The sequence below is a fragment of the Salmo salar genome, chromosome 15, assembly GCF_965601325.2.
Source record: "Salmo salar chromosome 15, fSalSal1, whole genome shotgun sequence".
In the NCBI taxonomy this organism is placed as follows: Eukaryota; Metazoa; Chordata; class Actinopteri; order Salmoniformes; family Salmonidae; genus Salmo; species Salmo salar.
Genome location: NC_138305.1, coordinates 87407392 through 87421274, shown reverse-complemented (window position 1 = coordinate 87421274; position 13883 = coordinate 87407392). Strand labels below are relative to the sequence as shown.

At 43.8% G+C, this 13883-nt stretch overlaps 1 protein-coding gene across 8 annotated transcripts in view; it reads left to right on the top strand.

Moving 5' to 3' along the window:
• Positions 1-13883, top strand: part of LOC106572365 (histone deacetylase 7) — a 69172-nt gene that overhangs the window by 38026 nt on the left and 17263 nt on the right. For all 8 annotated transcript variants that reach the window (XR_014380676.1, XM_014146438.3, XM_014146440.3 and 5 more), the window contains 4 exons: positions 11032-11213; positions 11494-11581; positions 13068-13188; positions 13703-13803. Coding sequence is in view for 7 of the 8 variants with exons in the window: in XM_014146438.3 (XP_014001913.1) it covers positions 11032-11213; positions 11494-11581; positions 13068-13188; positions 13703-13803 (492 nt within the window). In the remaining variant the exon portion in view is untranslated. The remainder of the gene's footprint in view (positions 1-11031; positions 11214-11493; positions 11582-13067; positions 13189-13702; positions 13804-13883) is intronic.

Here is a 13883-nt window from a genome sequence, read left to right as displayed (position 1 = left end):
TGTGTGGGTTGTAGACTCCGTCTCATGCTACCACTAGAGTGAAAGCACCGCCAGCATTCAAAAGTGACCAAAACATCAGCCAGGAAGCATAGGAACTGAGAACTGGTCTGTGGTCTCCACCTGCAGAACCACTCCTTTATTGGGGGTGTCTTGCTTATTGCCTATAATTTCCACCTGTTGTCTATTCCATTTGCACAACAGTATGTGAAATGTATTGTCAATTAGTGTAGCTTCCTAAGTGGACAATTTGATTTCACAGACGTGTGATTGACTTGGAGTTACATTGTGTTGTTTAAGTGTTACCTTTATTTTTTGGAGCAGTATATATATATATATATATATATATATATATATACTTCTCAAAAAAATTAAGGGAACATATATATATATATATATAAAGCATTCATGATTTGCGTAAATGTAATATACTAACTATTACTCTTGTTAAAAATATGAAAACCACGCTGGTAGGCTTGACCAGAAAGCACAAACTGGCTACAGAGAACACAGGTATAAATACACTGGGGATAATGCGAAGATGGGCGACACCTGGAGGGGGGTGGAGACGAGAACAAAGGCAGGTGAAACAGATTAGGTTGGAGTGGAGGCAAGCACAAAGACAGGTGAAACAGATCAGGTTGGAGTGGAGGCATGCACAAAGACAGGTGAAACAGATCAGGTTGGAGTGGAGGCATGCACAAAGACAGGTGAAACAGATCAGGTTGGAGTGGAGGCATGCACAAAGACAGGTGAAACAGATCAGGTTGGAGTGGAGGCATGCACAAAGACAGGTGAAACAGATCAGGTTGGAGTGGAGGCAAGCACAAAGGCAGGTGAAACAGATTAGGTTGGAGTGGAGGCAAGCACAAAGACGGGTGAAACAGATCAGGTTGGAGTGGAGGCATGCACAAAGACAGGTGAAACAGATCAGGTTGGAGTGGAGGCATGCACAAAGACAGGTGAAACAGATCAGGTTGGAGTGGAGGCATGCACAAAGACAGGTGAAACAGATCAGGTTGGAGTGGAGGCATGCACAAAGACAGGTGAAACAGATCAGGTTGGAGTGGAGGCATGCACAAAGACAGGTGAAACAGATCAGGTTGGAGTGGAGGCATGCACAAAGACAGGTGAAACAGATCAGGTTGGAGTGGAGGCATGCACAAAGACAGGTGAAACAGATCAGGTTGGAGTGGAGGCAAGCACAAAGACAGGTGAAACAGATCAGGTTGGAGTGGAGGCATGCACAAAGACAGGTGAAACAGATCAGGTTGGAGTGGAGGCATGCACAAAGACAGGTGAAACAGATCAGGGTGTGACAATTTCTCTCATTACGGTGTCCTCTCTACACTGCCATCGAATGACCGCAGCAGCAGGGTTTGTGACGTTAGAAGTGAGAGTGATTTTTGTTCGGTGTGTCAAAATAGAATAAGTATACTTTTTTTATATGTAGAAAAGGTAGACATATCTTTATTTTGACATACGAAAATGCAACAGATCCTCTTCAATCTGCCATTTCTTACTTTCTATATTAATATAAATTATAAGTAATAACCTAAATAATAATAATGAAATGCCATGATAATAAAAAAGTGTAATGGCTTGTTTTAAAATAAAATATTTGGAAGTAAATTCATATAAAAGTGTAAAAACAGAATTGTTACCTCCCGTTTTTACATAGGGCCTTATAGGCCTAAGACAACTAACATTTCAACAAAAAGGAAAAACCAGTAACAAGGTGTAATACAATAGTGAAATGCATGTTTCTTTTGAGTCTTATTGCCTATGCGTGACGTTGTGCCAGTGACAATCCTCTCCAATCTTACATTTCTTAATCAGTAGACTAGACTAATACTTAGAGGTGATAACTTGAATACTTATATTTCGATGTTACTGATAATAATGGTAAAAGTAAAGTTGCAGAGATAAAAGCCACTTGTTTCTTTCTGAATAGTTATGTCGGTGAACGTGTACATTGGCCTGGCCAAGTACCGTATCCTCAAATTCCAAGACCGTCACAGCCCTATTCAGTCCTTAAGTTTACTGCAGGGCTATGCTACCTGTTGTAGCTTGGCTGGAACAGTTCCGTTATGTTTCCACATGTTGAAAACAAAGGGCAGCTCCGAGACGTACACAGCACAGCTAACCCTGCAGGAAATCCTGTGCTGCAGACAGGAATGGCATGCCAGGGTTGACCTAATGCACTACACACACACACACACACACACACACACACACACACACACACACACACACACACACACACACACACACACACACACACACACACACACAGCAACAGGTGGGCCTGCAGGAACAGGGAAGAGGAAAGGAGGTGTTGAATTATACTGAGAGATGGTGAAAGTACAACACACACATAGAGGGTGGGATCATAATAACACGGTGACTTTCTCAGGGGTGTCAGGTTGTCATAACAATCCCCTGCTTCGACCTCTCCCTTTTCTTATCCTCTGCTCTCTCCCCTCTCCTCCTCCCCTCTGCTCTCTCCCCTCTCCTCCTCTCCCCTCCCCTCTGCTCTCTCCCCTCCCCTCTCCTCCTCTCCCCTCTCCTCCTCTCCTCTCTGCTCTCTCCCCTCCCCTCTCCTCCTCTGCTCTCTCCCCTCCCCTCTCCTCTCCCCTCTCCTCCTCTCCTCTCTGCTCTCTCCTCCCCTCCCCTCTGCTCTCTCCTCTCCCCTCTCCTCTCCTCTCCCCTCTCCTCCTCTCCTCTCTCCCCTCTCCTCCCCTCTGCTCTCTCCCCTCTCCTCCTTTCTCCTCCTCTCCTCTCTCCCTGGGTGGAGATTATAAGAGTACATGACCATTAAGGCCAGATAGTTCTTCAAGATGTTCAAACCATCATATATGACCAGCAGAGTCAAATAATAATCACAGCGTGAACGGAACTGAACCCTTCCACTGTTGAACTTGACTTGTGTTTTCAGCTTGGGCAAGTGTAGTGTGTCGTAGTAGAGTACATTTTGTATTAAAAAGGAACATTTTGGAAGAGACAGTCAGATAATTGATACATTAGCATACACTGGAATGTAGACCAGAGGATACAGTGGTGGTTGTACACCTGGCTGTCACCACTGACACAATTCTGTAGACTGCCTTCAATACTTTAATGTGAGTGACAAGACTTATCTACAAACACTAAGGAACTGTGCACACTTACACTCAGACACACTCCTTTGCAGTTGCTACATCCATTTTTGGACGTATTAATCATATGTACCCATTGATTCTTGAAGGATATAACTTGTTCATGACATGTACCCATTGATTCTTGAAGGATATAACTTATTAATGAGTGTGGCGCTGTAAAGGGCAAACCCTCTTACCACGCCCTTCCAGAACCCCAGCTGGACTCTATTAGCCTCCTAACTGGGAAGGTTCTAGAAGGGCGTGGTAAGAGGGTTTGCCCTTTACAGCACCACAATGCCTCATGAGTTAGTTCAACTGTCATACTCCATCAGAACCCAAAATATAAGCTTGTTTTACTCCAATATTTGTAAACAAAGTCAATGTAAACACACTGTATAGCCTCAACATATTTTTATGTCATGGATGGACTGTTCCTTTTCTGTTGTTGTTGCTTTCTACTGTGGTTCGCTTTGTTATCATTTCAACTGCGAATATCTTCAGCAAGGTTACTTTTTAAAAACTGCGTACACGTTATGCTCAGACATATTCAAGCCTTTTTTTCCTTGGAGGATGTGGTTTGTGCTACATATCCTCTCGGCCGATGGATCAGGACCTCTGATGAGGAGGACAAACAAAAGTCACCATTGAAATTAGCAGCAAAGCCTGAAAGAAATGTTCCTCCCACCCCAAAATAGATGTGGAATCCATGCCAATTAGAGCCTCCATTCCAGTCAGGATCAACAAGAGGAGGAGGGGGAGGGGGAGTGGGAGGAGGGGGGATGGAGGGGGAGGTGTCTGACCAAAGTGGAGCAGATGTCACTTGGTCAACACTTCCTGTTTTGTTGGCCTTTTTATTTTGAGACGGCTAATTTGGAGGGCCAACCAGTCGCTGAGTCTTTGGCTCTGTGTGGAGCTGGGCCTGAGATTTACACTGACACTTTGGCTCCCATTGTTCCCATTTCCCTTTTCTCTTAGCAGACCTGACCACAGAGGACATCACTCAGCTTCAGCTCAGTGTGTCTGTCTGTCTGCCTGCCTCCATCACCACAGACTTGCCACAACTATCTTTTTACCAGACTTTACTTGTTTTTTAACCCCAAAATAAGGACACAAATCAGCAGTTCACATCTGTTCGTTTTTTCCCCTGGATGTGTGTACTTACTCCAGGTTCGTACTACAGTTATGATGGTGTACAAATAACTTGTTCATGCAGAATGAACACGTCAGCTCATGAGTGGTGATAGAGGTTATAAGAGGTAAAGTGGGTCAAGTTACAGAAAGACTCTCGGTTTCATACTTTCTCAATCAGTCATTCTGTGTTCTGCCTAATAATCTTGAGGGACCAGAGGGATAGAAGTTCCCGTACACACTGGTCATACTGGTAGAACCGATCTAGGGCGAAGAACGATAGAGTTCTGGGAAGGAGATGAGGAGGAGTGACTGATTGTCTGTTCAGTGTCCAGTGGGACTCATCCTAGCCCTGAACCAGACTTCAACAGACACATCTGATCTTCATCATCACATCACACCATGACTTGTTGGCTCTGAGGAACAGTTTGTCCATCGGCCAGGTTCAGATTTCAGACACTCATTGTCAAGACGCACAGTTGACCTGTGAGTAGGGCTGACCGTATTATCGCCACACCGACGGTCATGTATCACTAACATTGAGTGGCTGCTGCCAACATACTGACTCAAATCTGTAGCCACTTTAATAATTCAAAATTGGATGTAATAAATGTATCACTAGTCACTTTAAACAATGCCACTTTATATAATGTTTATATTACTCATCTCATATGTATATGAGATGAGTTGCACCCTCGACAACTACTATGATTATTATTATTTGACCATGCTGGTCATTTATGAACATTTGAACATCTTTGCCATGTTCTGTTATAATCTCCACCCGGCACAGCCAGAAGAGGACTGGCCACCCCTCATAGCCTGGTTCCTCTCTAGGTTTCTTCCTAGGTTTTGGCCTTTCTAGGGAGTTTTTCCTAGCCACCGTGCTTCTACACCTGCATTGCTTGCTGTTTGGGGTTTTAGGCTGGGTTTCTGTACAGCACTATGAGATATCAGCTGATGTAAGAAGGGCTATATAAATAAATTTGATTATATACTGTACTCTATACCATCTACTGCATCTTGCCTATGCCGTTCGGCCATCACTCATCCATATATTTTTATGTACATATTCTTATTCATTCCTTTACACTTGTGTGTGTATAAGGTAGTTGTTGTGAAATTGTTAGATTACTTGTTAGATATTACTGCATGGTCAGAACTAGAAGCACAAGCATTTCGCTACACTCGCTTTAACATCTGCTAACCATGTGTATGTGACAAATAAAATTTGATTTGCTTTGATGAACGCAGTAAAATTCTAGGTGACCGTTGAGTCACGGAAATGTCCTCTTATGCACTCTGGACATGCGTTAGTAGTACCCAACTCACTAACGATCATCAGGTCCTAACTGCCTGGTACTCAGGGCTCTATTGTCCCTCCATCAGGTCCTAACGGCCTGGTACTCAGGGCTCTATTGTCCCTCCATCAGGTCCTAACGGCCTGGTACTCAGGGCTCTATTGTCCCTCCATCAGGTCCTAATGGCCTGGTACTCAGGGCTCTATTGTCCCTCCATCAGGTCCTAATGGCCTGGTACTCAGGGCTCTATTGTCCCTCCATCAGGTCCTAACTGCCTGGTACTCAGGGCTCTATTGTCCCTCCATCAGGTCCTAATGGCCTGGTACTCAAGGCTCTATTGTCCCTCCATCAGGTCCTAATGGCCTGGTACTCAGGGCTCTATTATCCCTCCATCAGGTCCTAACTGCCTGGTACTCAGGGCTCTATTGTCCCTCCATCAGGTCCTAATGGCCTGGTACTCAAGGCTCTATTGTCCCTCCATCAGGTCCTAATGGCCTGGTACTCAGGGCTCTATTGTCCCTCTAACCACTCTGACATGAATGCAAATGCCATCGAAAAGCACATCAAACACATAATCAGAACAGTACATGCTTTTAAAACTCACCTCACTGTGATTGAAGAATTTGAAGAAGTTCAACAGCAGGTTGAAACTGAGTGGAAAACATGGTCGTTGTGGATGTTGTTTCAAAGCCAAACACAATGAAATGGACAGTGCTTTCTAAGGTGATGATTTCATTTAAAACACCCATATACATAGCATTGGTCTATATGAGTCCAAGCCCCCCCAGAAATCCTGAATTAAATGAATGATTGTGCCGTTATACGATAGATAGCCTACTGCGTATTACACATGGCAGAAAAATAAAACAAAAATACTGATTTAAGATATCTTTGGCACATAATTGGTCTAGCCTAAATTAAACAAATTCAAAGTTATTCCACAATTACAGTGAATTTGTATTTTATTTAGAATTTATGTGTATAATTAATACGCTGACACATGACCTTTTAGCTACTGAATATCTCACCACCATGTGTTTTCATCTCCTCTCTCTCCTTCATTCCTTTTTCCAGCGCGCAGAGAGAGGGGCTGTCAACAGTTTAATCAAATATGTTTCATTGTGAAAACATGTTACTATCGATGTTCCCCAACAGATGTCACTTATTTTCCCAAATTAAGCACTGGGGAGCTGCAGGAACAGGGTGGAGAGCCCATGGCATACAGAGTGTGGGAGGAATATCACCTGCCTTACGTGAACTAACCGGAGTAGCCTACCTGATAAGCTGTGGACCACACTATCTATCTAGAGAGTTTTCATCTCTATTTTTCATAGCTGTTTACATACCACCACAGCCTGAGGCTGGCACTAAGACTGCATTGAACGAGCTACATTCCGCCATAAGCAAACAAGAAAACGCTCACCCAGAGGCGGCGCTCCTAGTAGCCAGGGACTTTAATGTAGAGAAACTGAAATCTATTTTACCAAATTTCTATCCGCATGTAAATGTGCAACCAGAGGGGAAAAAAACTCTGGACCGGAGTGTGACAAGTGTAGGTCCAAGAGGCTTCTTAACAGCTTCTACCCCCAAGCCATAAGACTCCTGAACATCTAATCAAATGGCTACCCAGACTATTTGCATTGCCCCCCTCCCCTCCCCCTCTTTTACACCGCTGCTACTCTCTGTTGTTATCATCTATGCATATTCACTTTAATAACTCTACCTACATGTACATATTACCTCGACTAAACGGTGCCCCTGCACATTGACTCTGTACCGGTACCCCCTGTATATCGTCTCGCTATTGTTATTTACTGCTGCTCTTTAATTATTTGTTACTTTTATTTCTTACTCTTATCCGTATTTTTTAAACTGCATTGTTGTTTAGGGGCTCGTAAGTAAGCATTTCACTGTAAGGTCTGCACCTGCTGTATTCAGCCATGTGACTAATAACATTTGATTAGATTTGACATGAGTGAAATGAACCAATGGGAAAGCAGCCTCCATTAACTATTCCAGTGCATACAGACGATATCTCTTTTTGCCCTTGTTCCTGCCCATTGGATGATGGGCCATTCTAAATCTAAACTAATTTGACATTTCAGTAAAGACAAGATTAAATTGAGAATAGTCTGATGGGTGAAAATATGATCACTTGATGAGAGAACAGCGTGTGCAGCCTGAGGCTCATCAATAGCCTATAGTCACATCATGCAGTATATTTACACTGCCGTTCAAAAGTTTGGGATCTCTTAGAAACGTCCTTGTTTTTTAAAGAAAAGCACACTTTTTGTCCTTTAAAATAACATCAAATTGATCAGCAATACAGTGTAGACATTGTTAATGTTGTAAATGACTATTGTAGCTGGAAACGGCTGATTTTTAATGGAATATCTAAATAGGTGTACAGAGGCCCATTATCAGCAACCATCACTCCTGTGTTCCAATGGCACGTTGTGTTAGCTAATCCAAGTTTATCATTAGAAAACCCTTTTGCAATTATGTTAGCACAGCTGAAAACTCTCTTCACTGTTGATGTTGAGACTGGTGTTTTGCTGGTATTATTTAATGAAGCTGCCTGTTGAGGACTTGTGAGGCGTCTGTTTCTCAAACTAGACACTAATGTACTTGTCCTCTTGCTCAGTTGTGCACAGTTTTCAGCTGTGATAACATAATTGCAAAAGGGTTTTCTAATGATCAATTAGCCTTTTAAAATGATAAACTTGGATTAGCTAACACAACATGCCATTGGAACACAGGAGTGATGGTTGCTGATAATGGGCCTCTGTACGCCTATGTAGATATTCCATTAAAAATCAGCCGTTTCCAGCTACAATAGTCATTTACAACATTAACAATGTCTACACTGTATTTCTGATCAATTTGATGTTTTTTTAATGGACAAAACATTTGTTTTTCTTTCAAAAACAAGGACATTTCTAAGTGACCCCAAACTTTTGAACGGTAGTGTATCTCTTGATTTCCAAGGCATTGTAAGGTTTGTATCATTCACAACTAAAGTTTCTAGCATATTGGACCTGTTTCAAATGATCACTTTTATGGTCGACATAGACAATTCATATGCACACTTGCTCCGGAATGGGAAAAATTGCCTTTCTATTTTATTCAGCTAAGTTCAATTATATTTTTCTTACTATAAAATCATATAATATAACAGAGGCAAGGGACTTGTAAGTATATATTTTCTGCTAAATGAACAAGTCTACAGCCTATGGCATGGAGCATAGCCAGATAACATACAGTACACCAACTCATTTTCTGTTCTTCTGAAATACGTTTTATTCATATCATAATGTTTGTTTAGACCTGCCTAAAATAAATAATGGATTTATTGTGATGGTGTGTCTTCAATTGATTTATTATACTTTTTAAAATGTATTAGTTCCAGAGGCAGGCGTCAGCTGCTTGTACGTTTGGAGGCCTGGAGATGCTAAACGTGTTATGTTCATTAACGGTCAATTACCGTGAGAGCGGCAATCTTTTGCATGACAATAACCAGATGACAAAATGTCATGACTGCCATGGTCAGACAAACAGGGTCTCTTTCTCACCTGACACACAGGCAAACACACACCCACACACTCACCCCCTTTCCCAGTAGGATCCATTACTGTGGAAACTAAAGGCGAGTCTTAAGTGTCTTTCTTGTGAGAAACAAACTAGTTGTGTAGGTAAATGTGGTCCCTCTCTTTGTGTTCTAAATATAGCTGGTAGTGGGTGAGAGATGGAAACAGGAAAGACACTGGTGTTTTCTGCTGATGAGTGGCCCCTCTGTTTCCTTGTATGAGACGCTGCTGTTACGTTCCTGGAATAATCCACGTGTTCCTCTGACTCCCAAATCTCACCCTATTCGCTATATAGTACACTACTTTTGACTAGGGCCCATAGGGCTGTGGTCAAAAGTAGTGCACTATATAGCGAACAGGGTGCCATTTGATCGCATCCACAGAGCCTGTTGACTCCTCGTCAAGAAGGATTTAAATCATTCCAAACATTGATGGCGTTCATGCAGCCCCTGCCAAGTCTTTCTCCTCCCTCCACTCCAGCCTCCTAATATGGATGCCCTAAACCCAAGGCTGTGTCAGAACATGTTAGTGCACAGGTGTTACAGCTGCATTTACACACAAACAACAACTGGACTTTGACAGACAGAAATGTCTATCAGAACGTCCCCCCACCACCACATTCTTACACAGAAACACACTACAGCGTGCGCACTCACACACACACTCACGCAGACACACACACACACACTCACGCAGACACACACTCACACACCTCATCAGCTCCTTTTCATTCGTACAACAGGGTCGTGAAAAGCGAATCTTTCATTCTATTGATAAACGCAGCGTTTTATTGTTGGTTCATTAGCAGTGGGGAGTGATTGATGTAACAGTACTAGTCTAGTGAACAATGGACTGTTTGTGTAATGATACAGTATATGTTGATGCTGTGCACTGAGGGCCTGTAAACAGCCCTTTGATTTCCATGGACGTCCGAACTAAAGCATGAGTTACATCATCCGTTTCCCCATTCAGGGGTTGAGAGCACACAGCTGGCTATAGCAGTGTGTATGAAGGAGGCTTTTCTCCTCAAACACAGTGTGCACCACGCTAAACACTAACGCTGACAATTGCCAGGGACCTCACGAAACGATATTATCACAATGCTTAGGTGGCGATGACAATATATATTGCGAGTCTCACAATTCAACAGCAGTGTTAATGGAATCTACGGTCTCTCACCCTCAGTCACAACACAACCTCTTTAACCCAGCTGTGAGGTGAAGATTTACTGCCTGCAGATCTTTACACTAGACAGAAACACTCAGTGTTTATACAGGATTTTCCCCTTTCACCTTTTTTTTTACTGGTGCTGCTCATAATTTGGACACAGGCCAAGTCAACTTTCATGAGTGACATGTACATAATTTGACTCAGACACTTGAGACCTGGCATGTAGTTATAAACTCTCTACCCAAGACTGGCTGGGAAATGTCATGGCAAGTCTTTTTATTTTATTTTTTGTCTGTATGCGAGTGCGTGTGCACGTGTCAATACTGTGTAGGAAGACCTGCATCTCTTTCCCAAACCCTTCCTGGATCCTGTTGTAGAACGTGGTGAGGCATCTTTCCCACTGACTCCCCCATGTAATGCAAATGTCCCGGAGCAGCATGCAAAGCCATAAACATCTGCCATTTATGTCACTGAAGAATGTAGAGTTAGGAGAGGAGTGCAGCCCATTGGAAGAAAATAGAGCCCTGGGAGAGTTAAGTGTTACTGCTGTACTGTAAGAAAACACTTGAACTGAAGTCCAGAGGTTGGTAGTAAGAAATTGATTTTCTGAGAAACTCAACTCCCTCCCTCCCTCCCTCCCTCCCTCCCTCCCTCCCTCCCTCCCTCCCTCCCTCCCTCCCTCCCTCCCTCCCTCCCTCCCACTATCAGAGTCCTCGGTGTCGGCGCCCCTGGGGTCAGTCCCCATGGACCTGCGTGTGACGGAGCGTGTGATGCGGCCGGGTTCGGACACAGCCCTGCTGACGCCCCTGCACCCCCCGCTGCTCCTCAGCCCCTTCTCCCCCCAGGCCTGCACCCCTTTCTCGCAGCAGCAGCTGCACCAGCACATACGGGTATGTTCTGTATGGCTATGCCCAGTCCCAGCACACAGTCCCCAAACACTCTCACCCTGATGCCACTGGAATCCATGCATTTCATTACATGTACTGTATTTAATGTTTAATGCCTGTAATGTTTACATTTGTGCAAATCATATTAGTAATGACTTTCATGCTCCATTCAAGCTCATTAGTCCAAGTCTTTCTGTCACCCATATGTCACACATTCCCAGTCCAGAGGGGCACTTTTTCCTGTTTCCACACATACTTTACTGAGTGTCTCATCGTATTTCAGTTCAACATGGAACAACGGAGACGTGAGCAGGAGCAGGAGAAACAGCAAGAGCTGCAGCAGCTGTGGCACAAGGACAAGAGCCAACAGAGTGAGTTTTACTGTGTGTGTGTGTTTAGTTGTACTATCTTTGTGGGGACCAGAAGTCCTCACAAAGACTGGAAAACAAGGGACAACTCGGACAAGTGTGGACATTTCGCTGGTCCCCACAAGGATAAAGGCTATTTTAGGCAAATTTAAAATGAGGGTTAGTGGTTAAGGGTAGGTTAGGTGTAGGAAAAATAGTATTTTGAATGGGAATCAATTGTTTGGTCCCCACGTGGACAGAAAAACATACGTGTGTGTGTGTGTGTGTGTGTGTGTGTGTGTGTGTGTGTGTGTGTGTGTGTGTGTGCGCTTGTACATTGTAGTATTGTTGCCCTGATTTGAAAATGTTCTGCACATTCTGGTGTAAAGAGAAATAGATCCATCAATGTCACTTTCACAAGATAAACATCCTGCACACACACACACACACACACACACACACACACACACACACACACACACACACACACCTCTGCAAATGTACATTTTCACCCCAACTAACGTAAGAATGCCTTGTGCAGAAAAACCATGTAAACCCACCCATTTGAGAGGCATTTCCCTCTGCCTTTTCCCAGCAAACTGAGTCATCATCAATTATCAATTAAAACAGTAATGTTGTGCTCTGTCTTTGTGTGGCCATAAATACATCTGTGTGGTCTCTGAGCACTCCTCCAGTCAGACAGTATCTGGTAGGGCCCTGAAGAGGAGGGGAGGGGATGAGCTGAGTAATGTTGTTTTGACCTCTGCCCTGTGGGTCCCAAACCTGGTTCTCTGTGAGTGGCTGTCAATGGACCATTGTGGCTCTGAGCTGCTTATCTCTGTGTTTTGTGGGCTGGAGCTGAGGCATGCTAGACTTCACGTGTTACCTCGTCCTCACACAGAGCCCACTGTTCCCGTTGCCTTACACACACACACACACACACACACACACACACACACACACACACACACCACACACACACACTGGGAAGGCCAGGTCCATCTGTGGATAGAGGGAGAGACTAATAGAGGGCCATTCCCATTGTTTATTTAATTTTTTTAATTTCACCTTTATTTAACCAGGTAGGCTAGTTGAGAACAAGTTCTCATTTACAATTGCGACCTGGCCAAGATAAAGCAAAGCAGTTCGACACATACAACAACACAGAGTTACACATGGAATAAACAAACATACAGTCAATAATACAGTAGAAAAAGTCTATATAAAGTGTGTGCAAATGAGGTAGGATAAGGGAGGTAAGGCAATAAATAGGCCATGGTGGTGAAGTAATTACAATATAGCAATTAAACACTGGAATGGTAGATGTGCAGAAGATGAATGTGCAAGTAGAGATACTGGGGTGCAAAGGAGCAAGATAAATAAATAAATACAGTATGGGGATGAGGTAGTTGTTATAGACTATATACAGTATGACACTCCTCCTATCTTCAGTTACCAGACCCTGCAGTGTGATTGGTCTGATGGCCTCTATATCTGTGTTGATTGACAGGTGCCGTGGCCAGTTCCCTGGTGAAGCAGAAACTCCAGGAGGTGATTCTGAAGAAGCAGAAACAACAAGCCCTGGAGAGGACCAGCTCCAACCCTCTCAGTGGTCCCCCTGTGGGCTACAGGTGAGAACTCTTTACACCTTCAGTAGAATGTGGGCTACAGGTGAGAACTCTTTACACCTTCAGTAGAATGTGGGCTACAGGTGAGAACTCTTTACACCTTCAGTAGAATGTGGGCTACAGGTGAGAACTCTTTACACCTTCAGTAGAATGTGGGCTACAGGTGAGAACTCTTTACACCTTCAGTAGAATGTGGGCTACAGGTGAGAACTCTTTACACCTTCAGTAGCATGTGGGCTACAGGTGAGAACTCTTTACACCTTCAGTAGAATGTGGGCTACAGGTGAGAACTCTTTACACCTTCAGTAGAATGTGAGCTACAGGTGAGAACTCTTTACACCTTCAGTAGCATGTGGGCTACAGGTGAGAACTCTTTACACCTTCAGTAGCATGCTTTCATTTTTTACCATTACATATGTGTCAGTATGTGTGTTGTGCTGAGTCATTTCACCTTGATTTCAGTTTCCAATTGATTATCCGACTGACTGTGTTGTGTGTCTGTGTTTTGTTTCTGTAGGGAGCTGGCTCCAGACCCCAGTGGGCCCCCCCAGCCTCTAGTGTCCCCCCCCGCACAGGGTTCCAGCGACGGCTCAGATGACACTCCTCTACGCAGGGCAGGTGAGACACACACACACACACACACACACACACACACACACACACACACACACACACACACACACACACACACACACACA